This window comes from Oncorhynchus keta, chromosome 8 (genome assembly GCF_023373465.1).
Source record: "Oncorhynchus keta strain PuntledgeMale-10-30-2019 chromosome 8, Oket_V2, whole genome shotgun sequence".
Classification (NCBI taxonomy): domain Eukaryota; kingdom Metazoa; phylum Chordata; class Actinopteri; order Salmoniformes; family Salmonidae; genus Oncorhynchus; species Oncorhynchus keta.
The window spans coordinates 23119316-23140245 of record NC_068428.1 but is presented as its reverse complement, the minus strand read 5'-3'; the positions used below and the strand labels follow the sequence as shown (position 1 = coordinate 23140245).

General features: G+C 47.4%; 1 protein-coding gene and 1 long non-coding RNA gene across 2 annotated transcripts; one reads left to right on the top strand and one right to left on the bottom strand.

The window, feature by feature from the left end:
- The first annotated feature begins 449 nt into the window (after positions 1-449).
- Positions 450-6758, top strand: si:dkey-126g1.9 (uncharacterized protein C1orf115 homolog). Its single transcript, XM_052523861.1, has 2 exons — positions 450-826; positions 5592-6758. Exons 1-2 carry the CDS (start codon positions 533-535, stop codon positions 5727-5729), a joined length of 432 nt encoding a protein of 143 aa, XP_052379821.1. The 5' UTR covers positions 450-532; the 3' UTR covers positions 5730-6758.
- Positions 6759-7226: 468 nt separating this feature from the next.
- Positions 7227-8197, bottom strand: LOC127931371 (uncharacterized). The gene is made up of 3 exons (XR_008140901.1): positions 7963-8197; positions 7379-7833; positions 7227-7314 (listed from the first exon to the last, which is right to left on the bottom strand). It is a non-coding gene; the product is annotated as an uncharacterized LOC127931371 (long non-coding RNA).
- Positions 8198-20930: the final 12733 nt, after the last annotated feature.

Here is a 20930-nt window from a genome sequence, read left to right as displayed (position 1 = left end):
GTGCTTACCACCAGGGTCATATTTCTACTAAACCACCAGGGGCATATTACACCTTTTCTCCACTCTCTTATCATTAAACCGCAAACTGACTGTGGATCAGTTTCTAGAAATGCACCTGAACATACTTCTACATGCGCCTGATAGAGGGCGGCATTGCGTTGTATCTGGGGCAGGCAGCGACCCGAGGGGCCAATTTACTTCATTATGGGCCCGTTATAGGTCTCATTCACTATGGCTATGGGTATTGCTTTTTAACACAATTTAGGCCTATATAGTATAGAAATCTGCGGTTCTAATCCACAAGATTATGTTACAATGAATTAGCAGGTTAAAGACAAATCATGTGTGTGTGCAACACAACTTCCTGCACAAACCAGTCTGACTACATCTTTAAGGGCAATGTGCCAGCAGTCCAAAGGAATGCACGCCCATTCAAGCACATACCTTGTGTTGACAACATAGCAGCAAGTGACAGATTTCAATTCTACCATGACTGCAACAAAGAATGGCAACTACCACCTGAGAGACAACAATGAAGCCCAAATCTCTCGTATTGAGGTTATTTAATAATACTGAGTCCTTAGGTGAGAGGCAAGTGGAGAAAGGAGCCAGGTATCACCGACAAGTAGACTGTTCGGACCAACATGAGACCCCCGGCCCCCAGGTAGAGGATGGGGGGACAAAGAAAGAGAAGTGCACCACTGAGATCCATTTAGCCTTTTTACCGGAGAGGTACGAGCCCCTAGTCGAAGAGGATGAAGGAAGGCAAAGAGCGAAAGAAGAAAAGAAAAACAAGAAGAAAAAAAAATACAAGAAAGTCAAGAAGGTAGATTTGGTGAAAAACGTTACTGCTGCATGTATCTTTCTGTGCTATTATATTTATAAAAAATAGGTCTAGTTTTTTCCCCCTTCAATGATTAACTTTAACCAATGTTTTGTTCAATGGTAATTAATCATTATGATGCACATAACCTTTGAAAATGAAATGTATTCTGTTTTGTTATAATTACACTGGTATAACAGGAAAAAGACAGTAACATCAATGCTACATTTTCAGATACTTTCAACTATAGAATTCCCTGTAGTGTATAATTTCCAACACAGTATGTAATAGTTGTGCATAATATGGGTAAGTTCGAGGCAATATCATAATCAATATCATTATCGTGATACAATTGTCACAATATGGCACCAGGCCATCAAACCTGCATCAAATTGCCTGATACCCATCATATGACTGAATGATGTCAAATCAATAATAAGAATCACAAACCATAGAGCTCGAAAGATCATTGTGAAATAGGACCACAAAATAGAGGCTTTTCATGAAAGAAATCAGTGTTGCAAATCTATTGTGATTGACTTCTCTCAGGTTGTTGTTTTCTAATCAGCACCTCACATTAACACTTGTTTCTTACTGTTTGCTTTCAACACTGATTGTGTTACTGTGACACAATATGAACTACAAGTTGAATGATACACAGGGGCGGCAGCGTAGCCTAGTGGTTAGAGCGTTGGTTGCGAGTTCAAACCCCCGAGCTGACAAGGTACAAATCTGTCGTTCTGCCCCTGAACAGGCAGTTAACCCACTGTTCCCAGGCCATCATTGAAAATAAGAATCTGTTCTTAACTGACTTGCCTGGTTAAATAAAGGTAAAAATACAATCAGTCACTGTTGATATATTTATTGTATCTTCCTATCTTGCCACCACCCATATGCCTGGCTTCTCTCCAGATTTAGATTGTTTTAAGACCTCTCCCTGTGTTAGTCTGTTCCACTGTGCTAGATACAGTGTGTTTGGGGTCAAAGGGGAATATCTAAACCATAACATAAAACATGAAAAGACAGTCATGGTTCAGTTCTTTGACTTACAAATATTTCCTGGCAAGAAACTCATGTTTAAGAATATAGCTCTTAAAACCATTTCCATGTAAACAGTGTTTGTGGGTTGTCATGCAGGGAAAGCTCAGAAAATATAACATAGACAAACATATAAACAACCAGACCCCATGGAACCACCAGACCCCAATCTGAACGTCCACGGTTAGCCAGCAGGTTGTCCAGCCAGATGGACAGGTCCACCAGCTGGTCAAACGTGAGGGTGGTGTCTCTGCAGGCCAACTCCCGACGGACGTCCTCGAGCAGACTGCAGCGGTAATGGTCGATCAGGGCCCTGTCGTTCCATCCTGCGCCGGCAGCCAGGGTCCTAAACTCCAGGGCGAACTCCTGGGCGCTCTTCATCTCCTGACTCAGATGGAAGAGGCGCTCACGGGTGAACTCCTCAAACTCGTCCAACGCCTCATCTCCCTCTCTCCATACGGTGTTGGCCCACACCAGGGCTTTCCTGGTGAGGCACGAGACGAAGGCGGACACCCTCTCACGACCTGACGGAGTCGGGTGGAGGGTGGCCAGGTATAGGTCCAGTTGGAGAAGGAACCTCTGGCAGTTCGCAGCCTTTCCATCGTATTCCTGGGGCAGGAGAGACAAATCCCACTGGGACAAGGAGGAAGAGGGGCGTTCAGGGGAGACCCCGGTTGTGCTGGTGGAGGCGCTGGAAGAACTCCCTGTCTCTCCCAGCGGTCCATTGTCTGGACAACATGGTCCATGGCGATGCCAAGATGTTGGAGCGTTGCTGCGTGCTCCCGGACGCGCTCCTCCACACCTAATACCGGGGTACCTGCTCCTGCTGACTCCATAGTAGTGGTCTGTAATTCTGTCATGGGTGCGTACTGGCGGCAGAGAAGTCAGACGCAGGAGAGCAAAACTGTTTCCAACGGCTAAGTTTAATTATCAAAACCCACCGGATACAGAACAATAAAATACATGGGTACATAACCTGACGCACACCAGAACATACCGTGCACAAGCACTGACAACAAACAATTACGGACAAGGACATGGAGGGGAACAAAGGGTTAAATACACAACATGTAATTGATAGAATTAGAACCAGGTGTGATGGAAGACAAGACAAAACCAATGGAAAAGTGGATTGGCGATGGCTGGAAGGTCGGTGACGTCTACCACCGGACGCCGCCCGAAAAAGGAGAGGGACAGACTTGTTCGGGCAGAAGTTGTGACATGGGTTCCCTGTTGTTGTTGTGGCTGTATTAGGTTCTAAATCATATCAAATCAAGCTTCATTTATACAGCCCATTTCAGACAGGGAATGCAACGCAATGTGCTTTACAGGGAAAAAAACGAAAAACAATGAAAATAAAAGCTGAAATATTTACTACACAACAAACATAAGATTTAAAAATACATTTAAAAAAAGATTGACACAAACTGAACTAAAAAGCACCCTAAGGAAAAGAAAAGCCAAAGAGATGTGTTTTAAGATCTCCTTTAAATATGTCCACCGTTTCAGCCCCCCTCAGGTTCTCTGGCAGGCTATTCCAGAGGCTGGGGTCATAATAACTAAAGGCTGTCTCTCCATGACTGTTGGTCCCCCTCAGGTTCTCTGGCAGGCTATTCCAGAGGCTGGGGTCATAATAACTAAAGGCTGTCTCTCCATGCCTCTTGGTCCCCCTCAGGTTCTCTGGCAGGCTATTCCAGAGGCTGGGGTCATAATAACTAAAGGCTGTCTCTCCATGCCTCTTGGTCCCCCTCAGGTTCTCTGGCAGGCTATTCCAGAGGCTGGGGTCATAATAACTAAAGGCTGTCTCTCCATGCCTGTTGGTCCCCCTCAGGTTCTCTAGCAGGCTATTCCACAGGCTGGGGTCATAATAACTAAAGGCTGTCTCTCCATGCCTCATGGTCCAAGGCTTTGGGGTAGTTAAAAGGTCAGTGCCAGAAGACCTGAGGGACCTACTGGGTACATAACTTAAAAGCATATCTGACATGTGTTGGGGTGCACAATCGTGGATTGATAAAAACATCTATAGAATAATCTTAAAATTAATTCTAAAATTCAGAGACCTTAAAATCAGTGTAATGTGTGCTCTCCATCTGGTCTTAGTCAGTACCGGTGCTGCAGAATTCTCTATGTTTTGCAGTTGACCAATGGCTTTCTTGGTTAGACCAGACAGGAGACCATTACAGTAGTCAAGCCTGCTTATAATAAAAGCATGGATGAGTCTCACTGTATCAGCCTGAGAGAGAAATGGCCCCACCTGGGCAATGTTCCTCAGGTGGTAATTTTGGTCACATTCCTAATCTGTGATTCAAAATGTAGTTAAAAAATCAAATAACACCTAGGTTTTTACAAGGTATTTATTCTTTATTGCCTGTGAATTAAAGTGTGCGGCAGCATAGCCTCTCCAAGGTGAGCAGGCCAACACTACCTCTGGGATGTCTATTCTGCACTATCCCATGGGCTGAGGCTCAGACATTCACTGGTCAATAACAAAGCCAAGACTAAGCCTCGTTGAATCACTAAAGAGCTCTGATCCAGCTAGATCCCTAAAGCTTCATGGTAGTTTCACCTCTCAACCCTCTGTGATATGTCACTACAGGATAAGCATTAGAGATAGTCAGCGAATGTTGCGACAAACACTGCCAAAGAGTCCTTCAACCCTCATCACTTCACCTGGCCCTGAATGGATTCTCTGTCATTGTGGGGAGGGAACTACTTTTGGATGGGTCATGGATATAGGTAGCCTGTTGGCTATTAATAACAATAACAAACCCCAAACAAAGTAACAAAACAATAATAATAACCAAATGTAGGGCTGACTAAATGCCATCAATCAGTTGGAAGGACCATGACAAACCCCATTCAAAGTACAGGAATAACTAAATGGAGTGTTATTATGGCGCAGTAAGTGACCATAATCCTACATTTGGTTATTCCTGTACTGTGTATGGGGTGTGTTATGGTCCTTCCAACTGATTGACGGCAGTTAGTCACATGTCATTTCTTCCTTATCTGTCTTGGCTTTGTTAAGAAAGTTCATATTTTACCACTCACACACGTGCTGTGGTGTGTGTTGTGTATACGATTATAATAACTGGGAAAGAGTCTGCCAATCTGCCAATCAGTTATATTGGATCACGTTAAAAATCCTGTTGCCGCTACATGCCCCCATGAATTCACTGTAAACATAACCATCTAAGAACAATGCTACAGGTCTGCAGGTGACAGGGGTGTTTGGACGTTTGATTTGAGGCCTTGATAGTGATACATTTAAAGACTACAGGTTGGGAAATGTGTTGGTGTTTTTGAACATCCCCTGATGCAGTCAGTTCAGACACTCTGGTTTAGCGCCAGCTGGCCAGCCCTTTCCTGAACACTAAACATGGAACCCTATTGTTCAACACAGGGATCACTGCTTATTTTAGTTCGACACATGAAAAGGATCCGGTGGTTTCCCCCTTGCTGTGCTGGGCGCCCATTGTCTGAGTAGGGAGCAGATTGGTTCGGCCTGAGCATGTGTTTAATAATGTAATCCCTTATTCTTGACCGAGTTCTGTCCTCAAGATCTGTTGATGAGTTGAAAATCATCCTCACACTTACAGCAGCCCACTGTATGTTCCATCTGTAGATAGGATGAGTCATTTAATGATGATTAGGTTTGTATTGCTGGTGATGGTTGTTAATTGATGATCAGTTTATTGACTTTGCTCTCTGTGTGTGCTTTGTCTTCCAGAATGTGGGCAAGGCCCTTCGCTACAGCTGGAAGTGTTTGATGCTTGGTCTTCACAGTATGGCAGCAGGCTATTCCACCCCACTCACTGCCGCTGCTACCCTCGTTCCAGAGTTTCATGCGGGCAGGGACAGGGGCTGAGAGGACCAATCACATTGATCTGTAATCCTTCTTAATGTTCACTGACTCTATCGCTGTGGCCCCAGGGTCTCAAATTAAACCAGCACATTATGAAATTATAGAATTTCAATATCCTGTTGTAGAATAATGATAAAAATGATTTGATTCTCATTGCAAGATTGTGCATGTTTATAAGATGTTATAAACTGTTTATGTTTTTATAGTTACTTAATAGGAACTTTGTAGGAACCACATTGATGCATTTGTTATTACATTTATGTGACAGAATGTTGACATGATTAGGAAATATATCTATGTCAGACGTTTTATACTTTTACTATGACTTTAACATTGAAATGTAGGGAATATTTTGTACATTTGTAAACTCTTTAATTACAGCATTTCACAGTTACTTACTGCACAATTATTCATTATTTTCTCAAATATACATTGTGCCTTTTTCAACTCAAAGAATTTCTGTAACATGCAACCATCACCTTGTGTAAAGCCAGTTAAAGAGACAGCAGGAGAGAAAAGGAAAATTGTGTGACACAAACAGAATGTGTGTTTGTTCTATGGCGTCAGATTGTGAATCAGGACTGGACAGGAGCTTGTTAACAAAAGGATTTAGATAGAGACAGGAAAGAATTAGCGGGTTGGGGTGGAAAGGGGAACCAAAACAGGAAAGCAAACTGAATCAAGGCTTGAGGGCCTCTTCCTGCACACTGGGGACAGTCTGTCTTTTGTCCCAGCCAGTCAACAGAAGCAGAGGCATAGCACAACCCCAGTGGATTTACAGCAGAATAATATATTTTCAGAATATCTTCTAAATGCAATATGATAGAAAGAAAAATTTATGTTTATATGATAAAGAAAGCTGACAGCGAGAAGTTAACAGTGAGTACAGTATATCTTCATGTGCAAATAGACAGATGGATTGTGACTAAAATGCCAGTGATATGCTACCAAAGAATACACACTGCATCTCTCTATTGCCTCTATCTGTCTTTGAAAGTCTGTTTCTATGTGAATAAATACAATTTAAACTTATGCCTGAGGCTACTATGTGCTGTATTGTAGCTCTACTGTAGAGTATGTCTGTGTTTTTACCCATCGGTGGAACACCTGATGGTCTTTCCACAATGTTAGCTGGAGGCTGAAACGCAGACGAACCAGGAGGTATGATGATGCGAAAGAATGGTGCTGTTAAGATCAGAGATGTATCTCCTGAGTACACCAAGTAGAAAGACTTACAGGTCTTCATTCTCTTTTGAGAACCTTAATGATCTTCAAGTCAGACAGCAGTGGTGAGCCAGTCCAGGGTGAGTCAGTCCAGGATGAAGTGGGCCTACCTGCTGGGACGACCACCGAGAAGGAGCTGAGTGTAGAGGGAAGCGGTGTGATGAGGAGGGCCTACCTGCTGGGACGACCACCGAGAAGGAGCTGAGTGTAGAAGCGGTGTGATGAGGAGGCGTACCTCCTGGGACGACCACCGAGAAGGAGCTGAGTGTAGAGGAAGCGGTGTGATGAGGAGGGCCTACCTCCTGGGACGACCACCGAGAAGGAGCTGAGTGTAGAGGGAAGCGGTGTGATGAGGAGGGCCTACCTGCTGGGACGACCACCGAGAAGGAGCTGAGTCTAGAGGAAGCGGTGTGATGAGGAGGGCCTACCTCCTGGGACGACCACCGAGAAGGAGCTGAGTGTAGAGGGAAGCGGTGTGATGAGGAGGGCCTACCTCCTGGGACGACCACCGAGAAGGAGCTGAGTGTAGAGGGAAGCGGTGTGATGAGGAGGGCCTACCTGCTGGGACGACCACCGAGAAGGAGCTGAGTGTAGAGGGAAGCGGTGTGATGAGGAGGGCCTACCTGCTGGGACGACCACCGAGAAGGAGCTGAGTGTAGAGGGAAGCGGTGTGATGAGGAGGGCCTACCTGCTGGGACGACCACCGAGAAGGAGCTGAGTGTAGAGGGAAGCGGTGTGATGAGGAGGGCCTACCTGCTGGGACGACCACCGAGAAGGAGCTGAGTGTAGAGGGAAGCGGTGTGATGAGGAGGGCCTACCTCCTGGGACGACCACCGAGAAGGAGCTGAGTGTAGAGGGAAGCGGTGTGATGAGGAGGGCCTACCTCCTGGGACGACCACCGAGAAGGAGCTGACTGTAGAGGGAAGCGGTGTGATGAGGAGGGCCTACCTGCTGGGACGACCACCGAGAAGGAGCTGAGTGTAGAGGAAGCGGTGTGATGAGGAGGGCCTACCTGCTGGGACGACCACCGAGAAGGAGCTGAGTGTAGAGGGAAGCGGTGTGATGAGGAGGGCCTACCTCCTGGGACGACCACCGAGAAGGAGCTGAGTGTAGAGGGAAGCGGTGTGATGAGGAGGGCCTACCTGCTGGGACGACCACCGAGAAGGAGCTGAGTGTAGAGGGAAGCGGTGTGATGAGGAGGGCCTACCTGCTGGGACGACCACCGAGAAGGAGCTGAGTGTAGAGGGAAGCGGTGTGATGAGGAGGGTTGGCGTGAAGTGCAAAAAGAAGGATACGTGCTTTAGTAGCTCAGACATGGAACATGATGAGAGTTTGCATGTATTACCTGCGGAGAGGACCACCGAGTTCGGCCTCATCCCGAGGATGAAAAGGATGTTTCTGGTCCAGTGGGAGTGATGTTTGTGGAGAGAATGGATCCTTGCATTTTGGCTGATCCATATGGGATGACAGGTTGGGGACCGTTGAGTTGGTGAGAGTAACTCGGAGTGGATAAGTGAGGAGCGGGAGCTCTGCATAACGCGATTGGGGACAAGAAATGAGACTTGCTTAGCTCTCATTGAAAGGAGTCATCATTGAAAGGAGTGACAACGGGGGGGGCATTAAGTGTTGAGGATCAGTTGAAATTGAAGTTTCCCAATGTCTGTGACACACCGTTTGGTGTGACGCAGATCCGGTGGAGAGCGTGGGGAAACGAAGAACCCATTGTCTGTCCTGCTGAGTTTTGATGTAGAGCTTTTGCACGACAAGGTCAAGTGAGGAAGTGTAAGTTATCTCATGAGAGCTTTTGTTTCCAAAAATACTACAGTGTTTTAGGTGTCAAGTATATGGGCATGTTGCAGCAGTGTGTAGGAGGGAGATTCCTAGATGTGAGAAGTGAGGGCATGAGATGAAGAAATATGTAGTATCGGTGGAGAAAGTTGTGTGTGTTAGCTGTGGGGGTGCCCGTGGGGTTGGACATCGGAGGTGTCCAATGAGAAAAATGCAGGTTGAGGTTGCCAGGGTTAGAGTAGTACAGAGGGTATTGTTTGCCAAAGCAGTGAAGAGAGTGGCAGAGGAAGATGGGTACAGGGTGAGGGATACTGAGAGGATTCCTGTGAGTAGGCAGAGACCAAGAGGGAATGATGGGAAGAAAAGTGCTTCAGTAAATTAGGCTGTTTAGCATTCAAAGCCATGGTTGTCAATTGTACTAGAGAAATGGATCGGAAGTCACAGAAAATAGAGGTTGTGGTGGCTGCGGCAGAGAAGTACTGCATAACATTTCCAGGAGGTGTTGAGTGATAGTGTTCTGTCCTCTCAGACTGTCTGGAGTACGATTAAATAGTGGATTTTTTTTTAAAGAGAGGGGTAATAGTTAGTAGGGCAATGTTGGGTGTGCTACGTTCCTAAGGGAAGGTCTTGTATATCGTAATATACCTGTCCCATCTGAATATGAACGTGTGATGGTGGAAATCTACAGTGCAGGTAGCTATATTAAGTTACAACATTTTTACAGCCCTTGTCGTCTGTAGAGATGTTTGATGACATATCAGGAGAATTGGGGTCTGGAGAGATATGGTGCAGCCACTTCAATACACCTCATAGTTTATGGGGAAGCACACATACAGATGCTAATGGTACTATTGTGGAAGATATGGAGACAAGAGCATTAGTATGTCTTAACGATGGGCGTGGTACATTAGTTGATGTTGTTAGAGGGGTTACATCCTGCCTGGACCTCACACTGGCTTCTAGCTCTATTGCATCTATGTGTGAATGGAATGAAAGGAATGATTCTGCTGTTGGAAGGGATCATTTCCTGTCATGTTACTATTCCAGGTAGGATACCGATCAGAAGATGGGGCTTTCATAAAGCAGACTGGGAAAAGTTGTGGTCATTGCTTAAAGTCTGTTGAGCAGTTGTCTTTAGAGAGAACGGTTGATGTATGTGCTGCCTCTGTGACCTCTGATTTTGCGTCTGCGAATTTATATGTACCAGTGAGTGAAGTGTGTGAGAAAAGGAAGGGGGTTCCTTGGTGGACTGAAGAGTGTACTGTGGCTATTCGAGAACGAAATAGGGTTACGCAGTGTTGCGTAGGAATATGTCTCCTGAGAATCTAGTTGATTTCCAAAGGAAGAGAGCTTTAGTACGTAGGATCATTAAGTCTGTCAAGAGAAATTCATGGAGGCACTTCTGCTCTACAATAGGCAGGGGTACTGAGCTGGGGGATGTATGGTCTATGTTGAAGAAGATGACTGGAAGAAGCAAGTCCACTCAAATTCCAGTTTTGGTTCTGGGTCAAAAAATGGCTGTAACTGATAAAGAAAAAGCTGACTTGTTGGGGAAGACATTTGATAAGGTACATAGTGGGGTTACTTACTTTGGATGAAGTATATAAGCAACACAGGTGTGCAATTGTAAATGCTCCTGTTAATGTGTATAAGAAAGGGGATACTGTTGGCTCCTCTGAATGCTGTTGTCATGCATAGGTGTAATAGGTGGCAGGGAAGTCAGGCGCAGGAGAGTCAAATGGAGTGTAAATATGGAGTCTTTTAATAAAGTTCCAAGAGTATGCTCCATAACAATAAATGTACAAACAAACAAAACATGGGTACGAGGACCCGACGCGCACCTATAAAAACAATAACACTACACTGACAACAAATCAATCTCTGACAAAGACATGAGGGGAAACAGAGGGTTAAATACACAACAGGTAATGAATGGGATTGAAAACAAGTGTGTGGGAAGACAAGACAAAACCAATGGAAAATGAAAAAAGGATCAATGATGGCTAGAAGACCGGTGACGTCGAACGCCGAGCACCGCCCGAACAAGGAGAGGCAACGACTTCGGCAGAAGTCGTGACAGCTGTTTTTACCATACAGGAGATGAGTTCAGCCTTAAAAGGCTGTGGATACACAGCCCCAGGTCATGATCAGTTGTGCTATGTAATGTTTAATCATCTACCTGATGAGGTCATACATGTTCTCCTGGGATTATTGAAAACGATTTGGAGTGAGGGGGTTATACCTTCTGGTTGGAAATGTGCAGTAATATGACCTTTTTATAAAGCCTGGTAAGGACCCTTTATGTGCTGAGAGTTACAGACCAATAGCACTGACCTCTAACTTGTGTAAACTGATGGAAAAGATGATAGTCAACAGATTTGAATATTTCCTGGAACATAGAGGTTTATTCAATCAATGTCAAAGTGGATTCCGTAAAGGTAGATCTACTTTGGATGCATTAGTAAAGGTGATCAATGAGGTTGAAAAAACGTTACATTGAAAAGGCTTATGCCACTATGGAGAGGCTGAAAGCTGTGGCTAGCGATGTGTGTGGTGATGGGTCGGCACGGCTGTGCTGTGACTGGGTCAGAGATGGCAGGAGATAGTGATGGAGAAGAAAGTGAGGCAAGTATGGAGCACAGTGGTACAAATAAAGGAGGGCGTATTTAAGAGAAAAAGAAAGCGGTTAGAAAAAGGGAGCAGGGGTTTGAAAGGGAGCGAGAGGTCTATGGAGACAGAGAGGAGGCAGAAAAGGACGTTTGAGGAGACCAACATAGTTTCCAACGCTAGTGGCAGTTCGGAGGTAGAAAGTGCAGAGGGAACATAAGACACGAGGGGAGCATGGAGGTGAGGAGGAGCAGAAAGGGATTCTGAAGTTTAGGGAGGAAGGGTAGTTGTGGCTATGATGCCAATAAGGTTGACAGCTGTGGTAAAAGAGTGGATTGGGGAAGTTGTCAATGCTAAAATGTTGAGATGGGATCTTGTTGGTGTTCTGTAAGGACACGGTGCAGAGGGAAACATCTCTTAGAGTGAAGCTAATAGGGAAGTGTAAGGTGGTGTTGAGCAGCCGGACTGATCAAGCAGGGAAGCAGTGGATTAAAGGGGTGATAACAGGAGTGCTTGTGAGTGTTAGTATTAAAGAGGTAAGCGACGACTTGAGAGGAGGAGTTCTACTGAATGTTCAAAGATTGCAAGCAACAAGGGGTGGAGTTAGTGTACATAGCCTGTCTATTCCGTTACACTTCAAGGACCCGGGTACTGCCAAATATAGTAACCATATGATATATTAGTTATTATGTGAGGGCGTATGTACTGACGCCTTTAAGATGTTTTAACTGCCAGAGGTTTGGGCAACAGCCTGTAAAGAGAAAGAGAGTGTGTCGGGTGTGAGGTGTGTCGGAGAGGTGTGTGTCGGGTGTGTCGGAGGTGTGAGGTGTGTCGGGTGTGTTGGAGGTGTGAGGTGTGTCGGTGGTGTGAGGTGTGTCGGGTGTGTCGGAGGTGTGGGGTGTGTCGGAGGTGGGGTGTGTCGGAGGTGTGAGGTGTGTCGGAGGTGTGAGGTGTGTCGGGTGTGTCGGAGGTGTGAGGTGTGTCGGAGGTGTGAGGTGTGAGGTGTGTCGGAGGTGTGAGGTGTGTCGGAGGTGTGTCGAGTGTGTCGGAGGTGTGAGGTGTGTCGGAGGTGTGAGGTGTGTCGGAGGTGTGTCGGAGAGGTGTGTGTCGGAGAGGTGTGTGTCGGAGGTGTGGGTGTGTCGGAGGTGTGAGGGTGTGTCGGAGGTGTGAGGTGTGTCGGAGGTGTGAGGTGTGTCGGATGTGTCGGAGGTGTGAGGTGTGTCGGAGGTGTGAGGTGTGAGGTGTGGGAGGTGTGAGGTGTGTCGGAGGTGTGAGGTGTGTCGGAGGTGTGAGGTGTGTCGGAGGTGTGAGGTGTCGGAGGTGTGAGGTGTGTCGGAGGTGTGAGGTGTGTCGGAGGTGTGAGAGGTGTCGGAGGTGTGAGGTGTGTCGGAGGTGTGAGGTGTGTCGGATGTGTCGGAGGTGTGAGGTGTGTCGGAGGTGTGAGGTGTGTCGGAGGTGTGAGAGGTGTCGGAGGTGTGAGGTGTGTCGGGTGTGGAGGGGAACATGAGTATGGGAAGAGTGGAGATGGTGGACATCCAAGGTGCTGCAGTTTTGGGGGTGCTCATAGTGTGGCATATAGTGGGTGTGAGGCTATGAAGATGGCAGTGGAGGTGCAACAAGTGAGAGTGGAGAGAGGGGTGTCATATGCAGAGGCAGTGAGGGTGGTCCAGAGAGATACAGGTTCAAGGAAGAAATGGGTAGGAGCATCTACACCGGGGATTACGGGGCAGGTGGGCTGCGATATGGTATACATAGATAAGAGAAAGTTGGTGATGTTCGAGGCATGAGCTATCAATAGCACTGCTGAAGTGGAGTCTAAAACAAAGAGGATTCAGCTCATAGTGAAAACTGCTGGGAGACATCTGATTATGACAGTGTTGACATGGGAAGAGGTTTGAGATGACCTCAGTCAGCCGAGGGTGGAGTCATTGATTACTGGATCTTAATTATGGCGGTAGGACTACAATGGAATGCTCCAAGCCTGTTGGCCAATGGGCAGGAGTTCAAGCAGTTCATTGTAGATATGACAGCTAAGCCTGATGTGATTTGTGTGCAGGAAACATGGCTCAAACCGACTGTGGAGTTTATGTAGTGGTTCAAAGGGACAGAGATGTAGGGGGAGGGGTGTGCCACCTTCATGAAGCAAGGACTTTCCTACAGGATGCTACACAAAGGTATTGACAGGAATATGTGGTGGTGGAGTTGTGGTTGAGAGGAGGGGTGATAGTGGAAGCAAACTACTATAATCTGTGTCAGATATTGGACCTGGAAGTGTTGGAGAGGGTGGAGGGCCAGGATAGAAGTACGGTAATGGTGTGGGGATTTTAATGGGAGGAGGTCAGATACCTGGCCGTTTATAGGGAGGAGGTCAGATACCTGGCTGTGTGGTGCTAGGACAACAACCTCTTCCTCAACGTGATCAAGACAAAGGAGATGATTGTAGACTACAGGAAAAGGAGGGGCTGTAGTGGCACAGGTTGAGAGTTTCAAGTTCCTTGGTGTCCACATCACCAACAAACTAACATGGTCCAAGCACACCAAGACGGTGGTGAAGAGGGCACAACAAGACCTATTCCCCCCCAGGAGACCGAAAAGATTTGGCATGGGTCCTGAGATCCTCAAAAGGTTCTACAGCTGCACCATCAAGAGCATCTTGACTGGTTGCATCACTGCCTGGTATGGCAACTGCATGGCCAAAGGGTAGTGCGTACGGCCCAGTACGTCACTGGGACCAAGCTTCCTGCCATCTAGGACCTAAATACCAGGCGGCCCTAAAAATGGTCAAAGACTCCAGCCACCTTAGTCATAGACTGTTCTCTCTGCTACCACACGCCAAGTGGTACCGGAGCGCCAAGTTTAGGTCCAAGAGACTTCTAAACAGCTTCTACCCCCAAGCCATAAGACTCCTGAACACCTAGTCAAATGGCTATCCAGACTATTTGCATTGCCCCCCACTCCCCTCTTTTATGCTGCTGCTACTCCCTGTTTATTATCTGTTTATTTCATAACTCTACCTCATGTACATATTACTTCAATTACCTTGACTAACAGGTACTCCCTGTGTATAGCCTTGCAATTGTTATTTTACTGCTGCTCTTTAATTATTTGTTACTTTTATTTCTTATTTTTGCAGGTATTTTTCATTAAACTGCATTGTTGGTTAAGGGCTTGTAAGTAAGCATTTCACTGTAAGGGCTACACGTGTTGTATTCAGCGCATGTGGTTTCATTTAATCATTACCCCATAGTATGCACAGTAGGCTTGGAGGGAGGAGGTGGTGTCAGTGGATGGAATAGGCATGTGGGTGTTGGGAAGGGCAAAGTGGGATTAGTTTCAGGAGCTGAGTGAGCAGGTGATGGCTCGGGTGTATATGAGAGGGGATGTGGATAGTATGAATAAATGGGTGAGAACAGCGGTAGTGGGGACAGCCCCTGAGGAGGAGGAGGAGGAGGAGGAGGAGGAGGAGGAGGAGGAGTGCCATGGTGGATTGAGAAGTGTGGGTCAGTGTTGAGGAGTAGGAACGGGGCATTTAGAGTACTGAAAAGGATGTGTAACTTCCAACATTTGATTCAGTATAAGCAGGTACAGGCTCTGGTGAGGAGAACTATCCATCAGTCTGATTCAGTATAAGCAGGTACAGGCTCTGGTGAGGACAACTATCCATCAGTCTGATTCAGTATAAGCAGGTACAGGCTCTGGTGAGGAGAACTATCCATCAGTCTGATTCAGTATAAGCAGGTACAGGCTCTGGTGAGGAGAACTATCCGTCAGTCTGATTCAGTATAAGCAGGTACAGGCTCTGGTGAGGAGAACTATCCATCAGTCTGATTCAGTATAAGCAGGTACAGGCTCTGGTGAGGACAACTATCCGTCAGGAAAAGAGGTCATGTTGGCATCGGTTCTGTGACATCAATGGAAGGGCAACACCTGTGGGAGAAGTGTGGGGGATGATTAAGAGGACGATTAAGAGGACAAGTGGGGTCAGAAGGGAGTGGGATTATCCAGTGTTGACGATCGGGAAGGATGTGGCAGTAACAGATGAGGAGAAGGCATAGATGATGGCCAAAACGTTTGTCCAAGTGCATAGCTCGGCAAATTTGGCAGGAGAGGGGGAGAGGGGGAGAGGGGCAGAGGGGGAGAGGGGGAGAGGGGGAGAGGGGAGAGATGGAGAGGGGCAGAGGGACAGAGGGGGAGAGATGGAGAGGGGCAGAGGGGCAGAGGGACAGAGGGGGAGAGATGGAGAGGGGCAGAGGGACAGAGGGGGAGAGATGGAGAGGGGCAGAGGGACAGAGGGGCAGAGGGAGAGGGGCAGAGGGGCAGAGGGGCAGAGGGGAGAGAGGGAGAGGGGCAGAGATGGCAGAGGGGCAGAGGGGCAGAGGGGCAGAGGGGCAGAGGGGAGAGATGGAGAGGGGGCAGAGGGACAGAGGGGAGAGGGGGAGAGGGGAGAGGGGCAGAGGGGGAGAGATGGAGAGGGGCAGAGGGACAGAGGGGAGAGGGGGAGAGATGGAGAGGGGCAGAGGGGGAGAGGGGGAGAGGGGGAGAGATGGAGAGGGGCAGAGGGACAGGGACAGAGAGGGGGGAGATGGAGGGGGGAGAGGGGGAGATGGGAGGGGCAGGGGGAGAGGGGGGGGAGAGATGGAGAGGGGCAGAGGGGCAGAGGGGTAGAGGGGGAGAGGGGGAGAGATGGAGAGGGGCAGAGGGGCAGAGGGGCAGAGGGGGAGTGGGGCAGAGGGGCAGAGGGGCAGAGGGGCAGAGGGGGAGAGGGGGAGAGGGGGAGAGATGGAGAGGGGCAGAGGGACAGAGGGGCAGAGGGGCAGAGGGGCAGAGGGGGAGAGATGGAGAGTGGGAGAGGGGGAGAGAAAGGAGCATCCTGGAGTGCTGGATAGGAGGGAGGATGTAACTGATGAATGCACCATTTACCATGGCAGAGGTGAAAAAGGTAAATAGGTTAGGCTGTGGTAACTTCACCTGGGAAAGGTGAGGTGTGCTATGTTATGTTGGCCCATCTTAGTGATGGTGCATTGGATAAGGAATTGGTGTTGTACAACAGAGTGTGGGAGAAGGAGAAACTACCAGGCAGTTGGAAGGAGGCAGTAGTGGTACCAATCCGGAAGCCAGGAAAGGACCCAACGAGGCCAACAACCTATCGGCTTTAACATCACATGTATGTAAAATGATGGAATGTATGATTATGGTGCTAAATACGGCTGCTAACCTACAAAGCATTACATGGGCTTGCTCCTACCTATCTCTCTGATTTGGTCCTGTCGTACATACCTACACGTACGCCACGGTCACAAGACGCAGGCCTCCTAATTGTCCCTAGAATTTCTAAGCAAACAGCTGGAGGCAGGGCTTTCTCCTATAGAGCTCCATTTTTATGGAACGGTCTGCCTACCCATGTCAGAGACGCAAACTCGGTCTCAACCTTTAAGTCTTTACTGAAGACTCATCTCTTCAGTGGGTCATATGATTGAGTGTAGTCTGGCCCAGGAGTGGGAAGGTGAACGGAAAGGCTCTGGAGCAACGAACCGCCCTTGCTGTCTCTGCCTGGCCGGTTCCCCTCTTTCCACTGGGATTCTCTGCCTCTAACCCTATTACAGGGGCTGAGTCACTGGCTTACTGGGGCTCTCTCATGCCGTCCCTGGAAGGGGTGCGTAACCTGAGTGGGTTGATTCACTGATGTGGTCATCCTGTCTGGGTTGGCGCCCCCCCTTGGGTTGTGCCATGGCGGAGATGTTTGTGGGCTATACTCAGCCTTGTCTCAGGATGGTAAGTTGGTGGTTGAAGTTATCCCTCTAGTGGTGTGGGGCTGTGCTTTGGCAAAGTGAGTGGGGTTATATCCTTCCTATTTGGCCCTGTCCGGGGGTGTCCTCGGATGGGGCCACAGTGTCTCCTGACCCCTCCTGTCTCAGCCTCCAGTATTTATGCTGCAGTAGTTTATGTGTCGGGGGGCTAGGGTCAGTTTGTTATATCTGGAGTACTTCTCCTGTCTTATTCGGTGTCCTGTGTGAATCTAAGTGTGCGTTCTCTAATTCTCTCCTTCTCTCTTTCTTTCTCTCTCTCGGAGGACCTGAGCCCTAGGACCATGCCCCAGGACTACCTGACATGATGACTCCTTGCTGTCCCCAGTCCACCTTTCTTCCTAGGTTTTGGCCTTTCTAGGGAGTTTTTCCTAGCCACCGTGCTTCTACACCTGCATTGCTTGCTGTTTGGGGTTTTAGGCTGGGTTTCTGTACAGCACTTTGAGATATCAGCTGATGTACGAAGGGCTATATAAATACATTTGATTTGATTTGATTTAGGAGAACTACAGACTCAGTGATCTGCTTAAAAGCAGAGGTCAGGAAGGCTCAGGTGAACAAGGAGTCTGTTGTAGCTAACTTTTTTGATGTGGAGAAGGCGTATGATATGAGGGGCTGTTAATCAAGCTTGATATCATTGGGTTAAGAGGAAGAACGTACAACTGGATAAAGGTGTTCCTGTTTGGAAGGTCTGTCCAGCTGAGGGTGGGGAAGTCTTTATCAGGCAGCTACCTGGTGAATAACGGTAGACCAATGGGGAGCGTGATTCGTCCTCTGTTGTTCTCAATCACGATCAATTATGTTTACTCAGGTACAGACGGATATTGGGAGGTCGTTATTTGCAGATGAGGGGGCCTTATGGAAGAGGGGAAGAAATGTGCCATACATAGTCAGGAAGCAATTAATGAGGTAGAGCGGTGGGCATTAATGTTGGGATTCAGGTTCTCTGTAGAGAAAAGTCAGACAGTGTTCTTTACCAGGGTGAAGGTGGGAGATGAGGTATGCTTGAAGTTATATGGGAGAAACTTGGAGAGGGTGGGGGCCTTCAGGTTCTTTGGGGTATACTTTGACACTAGACTGACCTGGGCAGAACACAGAGAGAGAGTGGTGGGAAAGTGTAAGAAGGTGCTAAATGTGATGCGCTGTCTGACGGGGAAGGAGTGGGGGGGCGGCTGGGCGTTCCTCATTCAGGACCATGTATGTTGTATTGATTCCGATTTGTAATAGACTATGGCAGTATAGCGTATGGTTCGGGCAGCCAGGACCTCATTGTAAAGGCTAGATGTCATACAGGGGCAAGGACTGTAGTGGGGAGTTTCAGGCCTCCCCAGTGGCTGCACTACAGGTGGAGATGGGAGATATGCAATTGCAGATTAGGAGACAGCAGCTGGCAATGGATTATTGGGTCAACCTACAGGGACACGGGGTGTCTCATCGTGCAAAAGGGATTTTACAGGCATGCTGGGAACATGAGCGAAGACAGAACACAAGCTTTGGGTGGGTGGGCAATACCCAGGTGAAGGAGATGGGACTGTATGGAAGGGAGTTTAGTCCAATGGTAGCTATTCCTATAAACCCACCATGGCTACTCCCGCCTTCAGTAGTTGATCTAGAAGTGTTGGAGAGACTACAGGAAGATATAGGGAGAGTGTTGATCCATCTGATTGGTTTAACCCTTGTGTTTCATGAGGTAGAGTTATTGTTTAACAGCAGAGAAAACCCACTAAATAAAAAATGTTCAACTTGAAATTTGATTACTTTTCCTAGAGTGACCCCAACATTAGAAAAAGTGAAGCATCGCCTTTGTTCATATTTCCATGAAAGCTGTACACCACCAGGGTACAAAGATTGTCTAAGGGTCATTTTTGACCCGGCAGTGATAAAATCATTTACACATCACAAAATCCACAAAGACACACACACACACACACACACACACACACACACACACACACACACACACACACACACACACACACACACACACACACACACACACACACACACACACACACACACACACACACACACACACACACACACACACACAATGAGAAATTGAGATTATGTGTGCTACTGATTGAACTCAGCCAACAGCTCCTGAAGAGGAAGATCACCATGGTTGGCACAGTTAGAAAGAACAAGCCTGAGCTCCCCCCTGCACTCCTCACAACAAGGGGGAGAGAGGCCTTCTCATCAAAGCTTGTCTTCACCCCCACCATCACTTTAGTTTCTTACCTCCCAAAGAGGAACAATAATGTGGCCCTCTTGAGCACACTGCACAAAATGGCTGAGATCAGTGATCATGAGGACAGGAAGCCAGCCATCATCCTGGACTACAACCACAACAAAGGAGATGTGGACAACCTGGACAAGATGATTGGAACTTACAGCTGCAGGAGGATGACTGTCCGCTGGCCCCTGGCCATCATCCTTAACATCATGGATGTGTCCTCATACAATGCCTTCTTGATATGGAACAAGATCAACCCTACCTGGATGCCTGATAAGTGGAACAAGATCAACCCTACCTGGATGCCTGATAAGTGGAACAAGATCAACCCTACCTGGATGCCTGATAAGTGGAACAAGATCAACCCTACCTGGATGCCTGATAAGTGGAACAAGATCAACCCTACCTGGATGCCTGATAAGTGGAACAAGATCAACCCTACCTGGATGCCTGATAAGTGGAACAAGATCAACCCTACCTGGATGCCTGATAAGTGGAACAAGATCAACCCTACCTGGATGCCTGATAAGTGGAACAAGATCAACCCTACCTGGATGCCTGATAAGTGGAACAAGATCAACCCTACCTGGATGCCTGATAAGTGGAACAAGAGGAGGGTGTTCCTGGAGCAGCTGGGAAAGGCACTTGTAACCCCACACATTCAAAGAAGGGAGCGCCTCCCCTGCACTGCAACCTCTGTAGCGCTTGTGAAAACTGTTCAGGGGGACGAATCTTGTTCTGATCCACCTGAGGCTGCAGCTGGGGCAGGCAAGAGGAGGAGATGCCAATTCTGCCCTCCAAAGAAAGTATGTAAAATAAATACTATGTGCTGCACATGTGGAAATACATCTGCAAAGTCCATCCACACACACTTGCATACTGTCCTACATGTGCTAATTAGAGTTGATTGATTTATGTTCTTCAAGTTTTTGTTTAGTACCTATTATCTTATTTTATTCTTATTTATTGTTGTTGTTTATACCCTTGTGGGTGGGGGCAATGTGTCACGACTTCTGCCGAAGTCAGCCCCTCTCCTTGTTCGGGAGACGTTCCGCATCGATGTCACCAGCTTTCTAGCCATCACCTCTCCACTTTTCGTATATCCATTTGTCTTGTCTTGTTTCCATACACACCTGGTTTACATTTCCCCAATTAAGCTACTTGTATTTAACCCTCTGTTTCCCATCAAGCTTTGTGTGTAATTGTTTTCATGTTAGGTGGTGTTAGTTTACGCGCACTACTTTTATGGTCAGTTTTTTGAGTGCGTTTGTTTCATGTCGTGCTCTCGTTTTTGGAACTATAATAAAAGTGCACCTGTTCCTTGTATCTGCTCTCCTGCACTTGACTTCGCCTCCAATACACCATCCTGACACAATGGTTAAAAAAATGGGAGAAGGCTAGTATTTTGTAGTTGAATTAAGACGGTTATTGTTCCCCTTCAATAAAATCCCTTCAAACTACTTTCTGCACATTTCTGCTACTTTCTTAGGCTATACAAGTGCTATCTCTTGCTAAAAAATATGTTTACACCTATGCAGTACCTTTAGC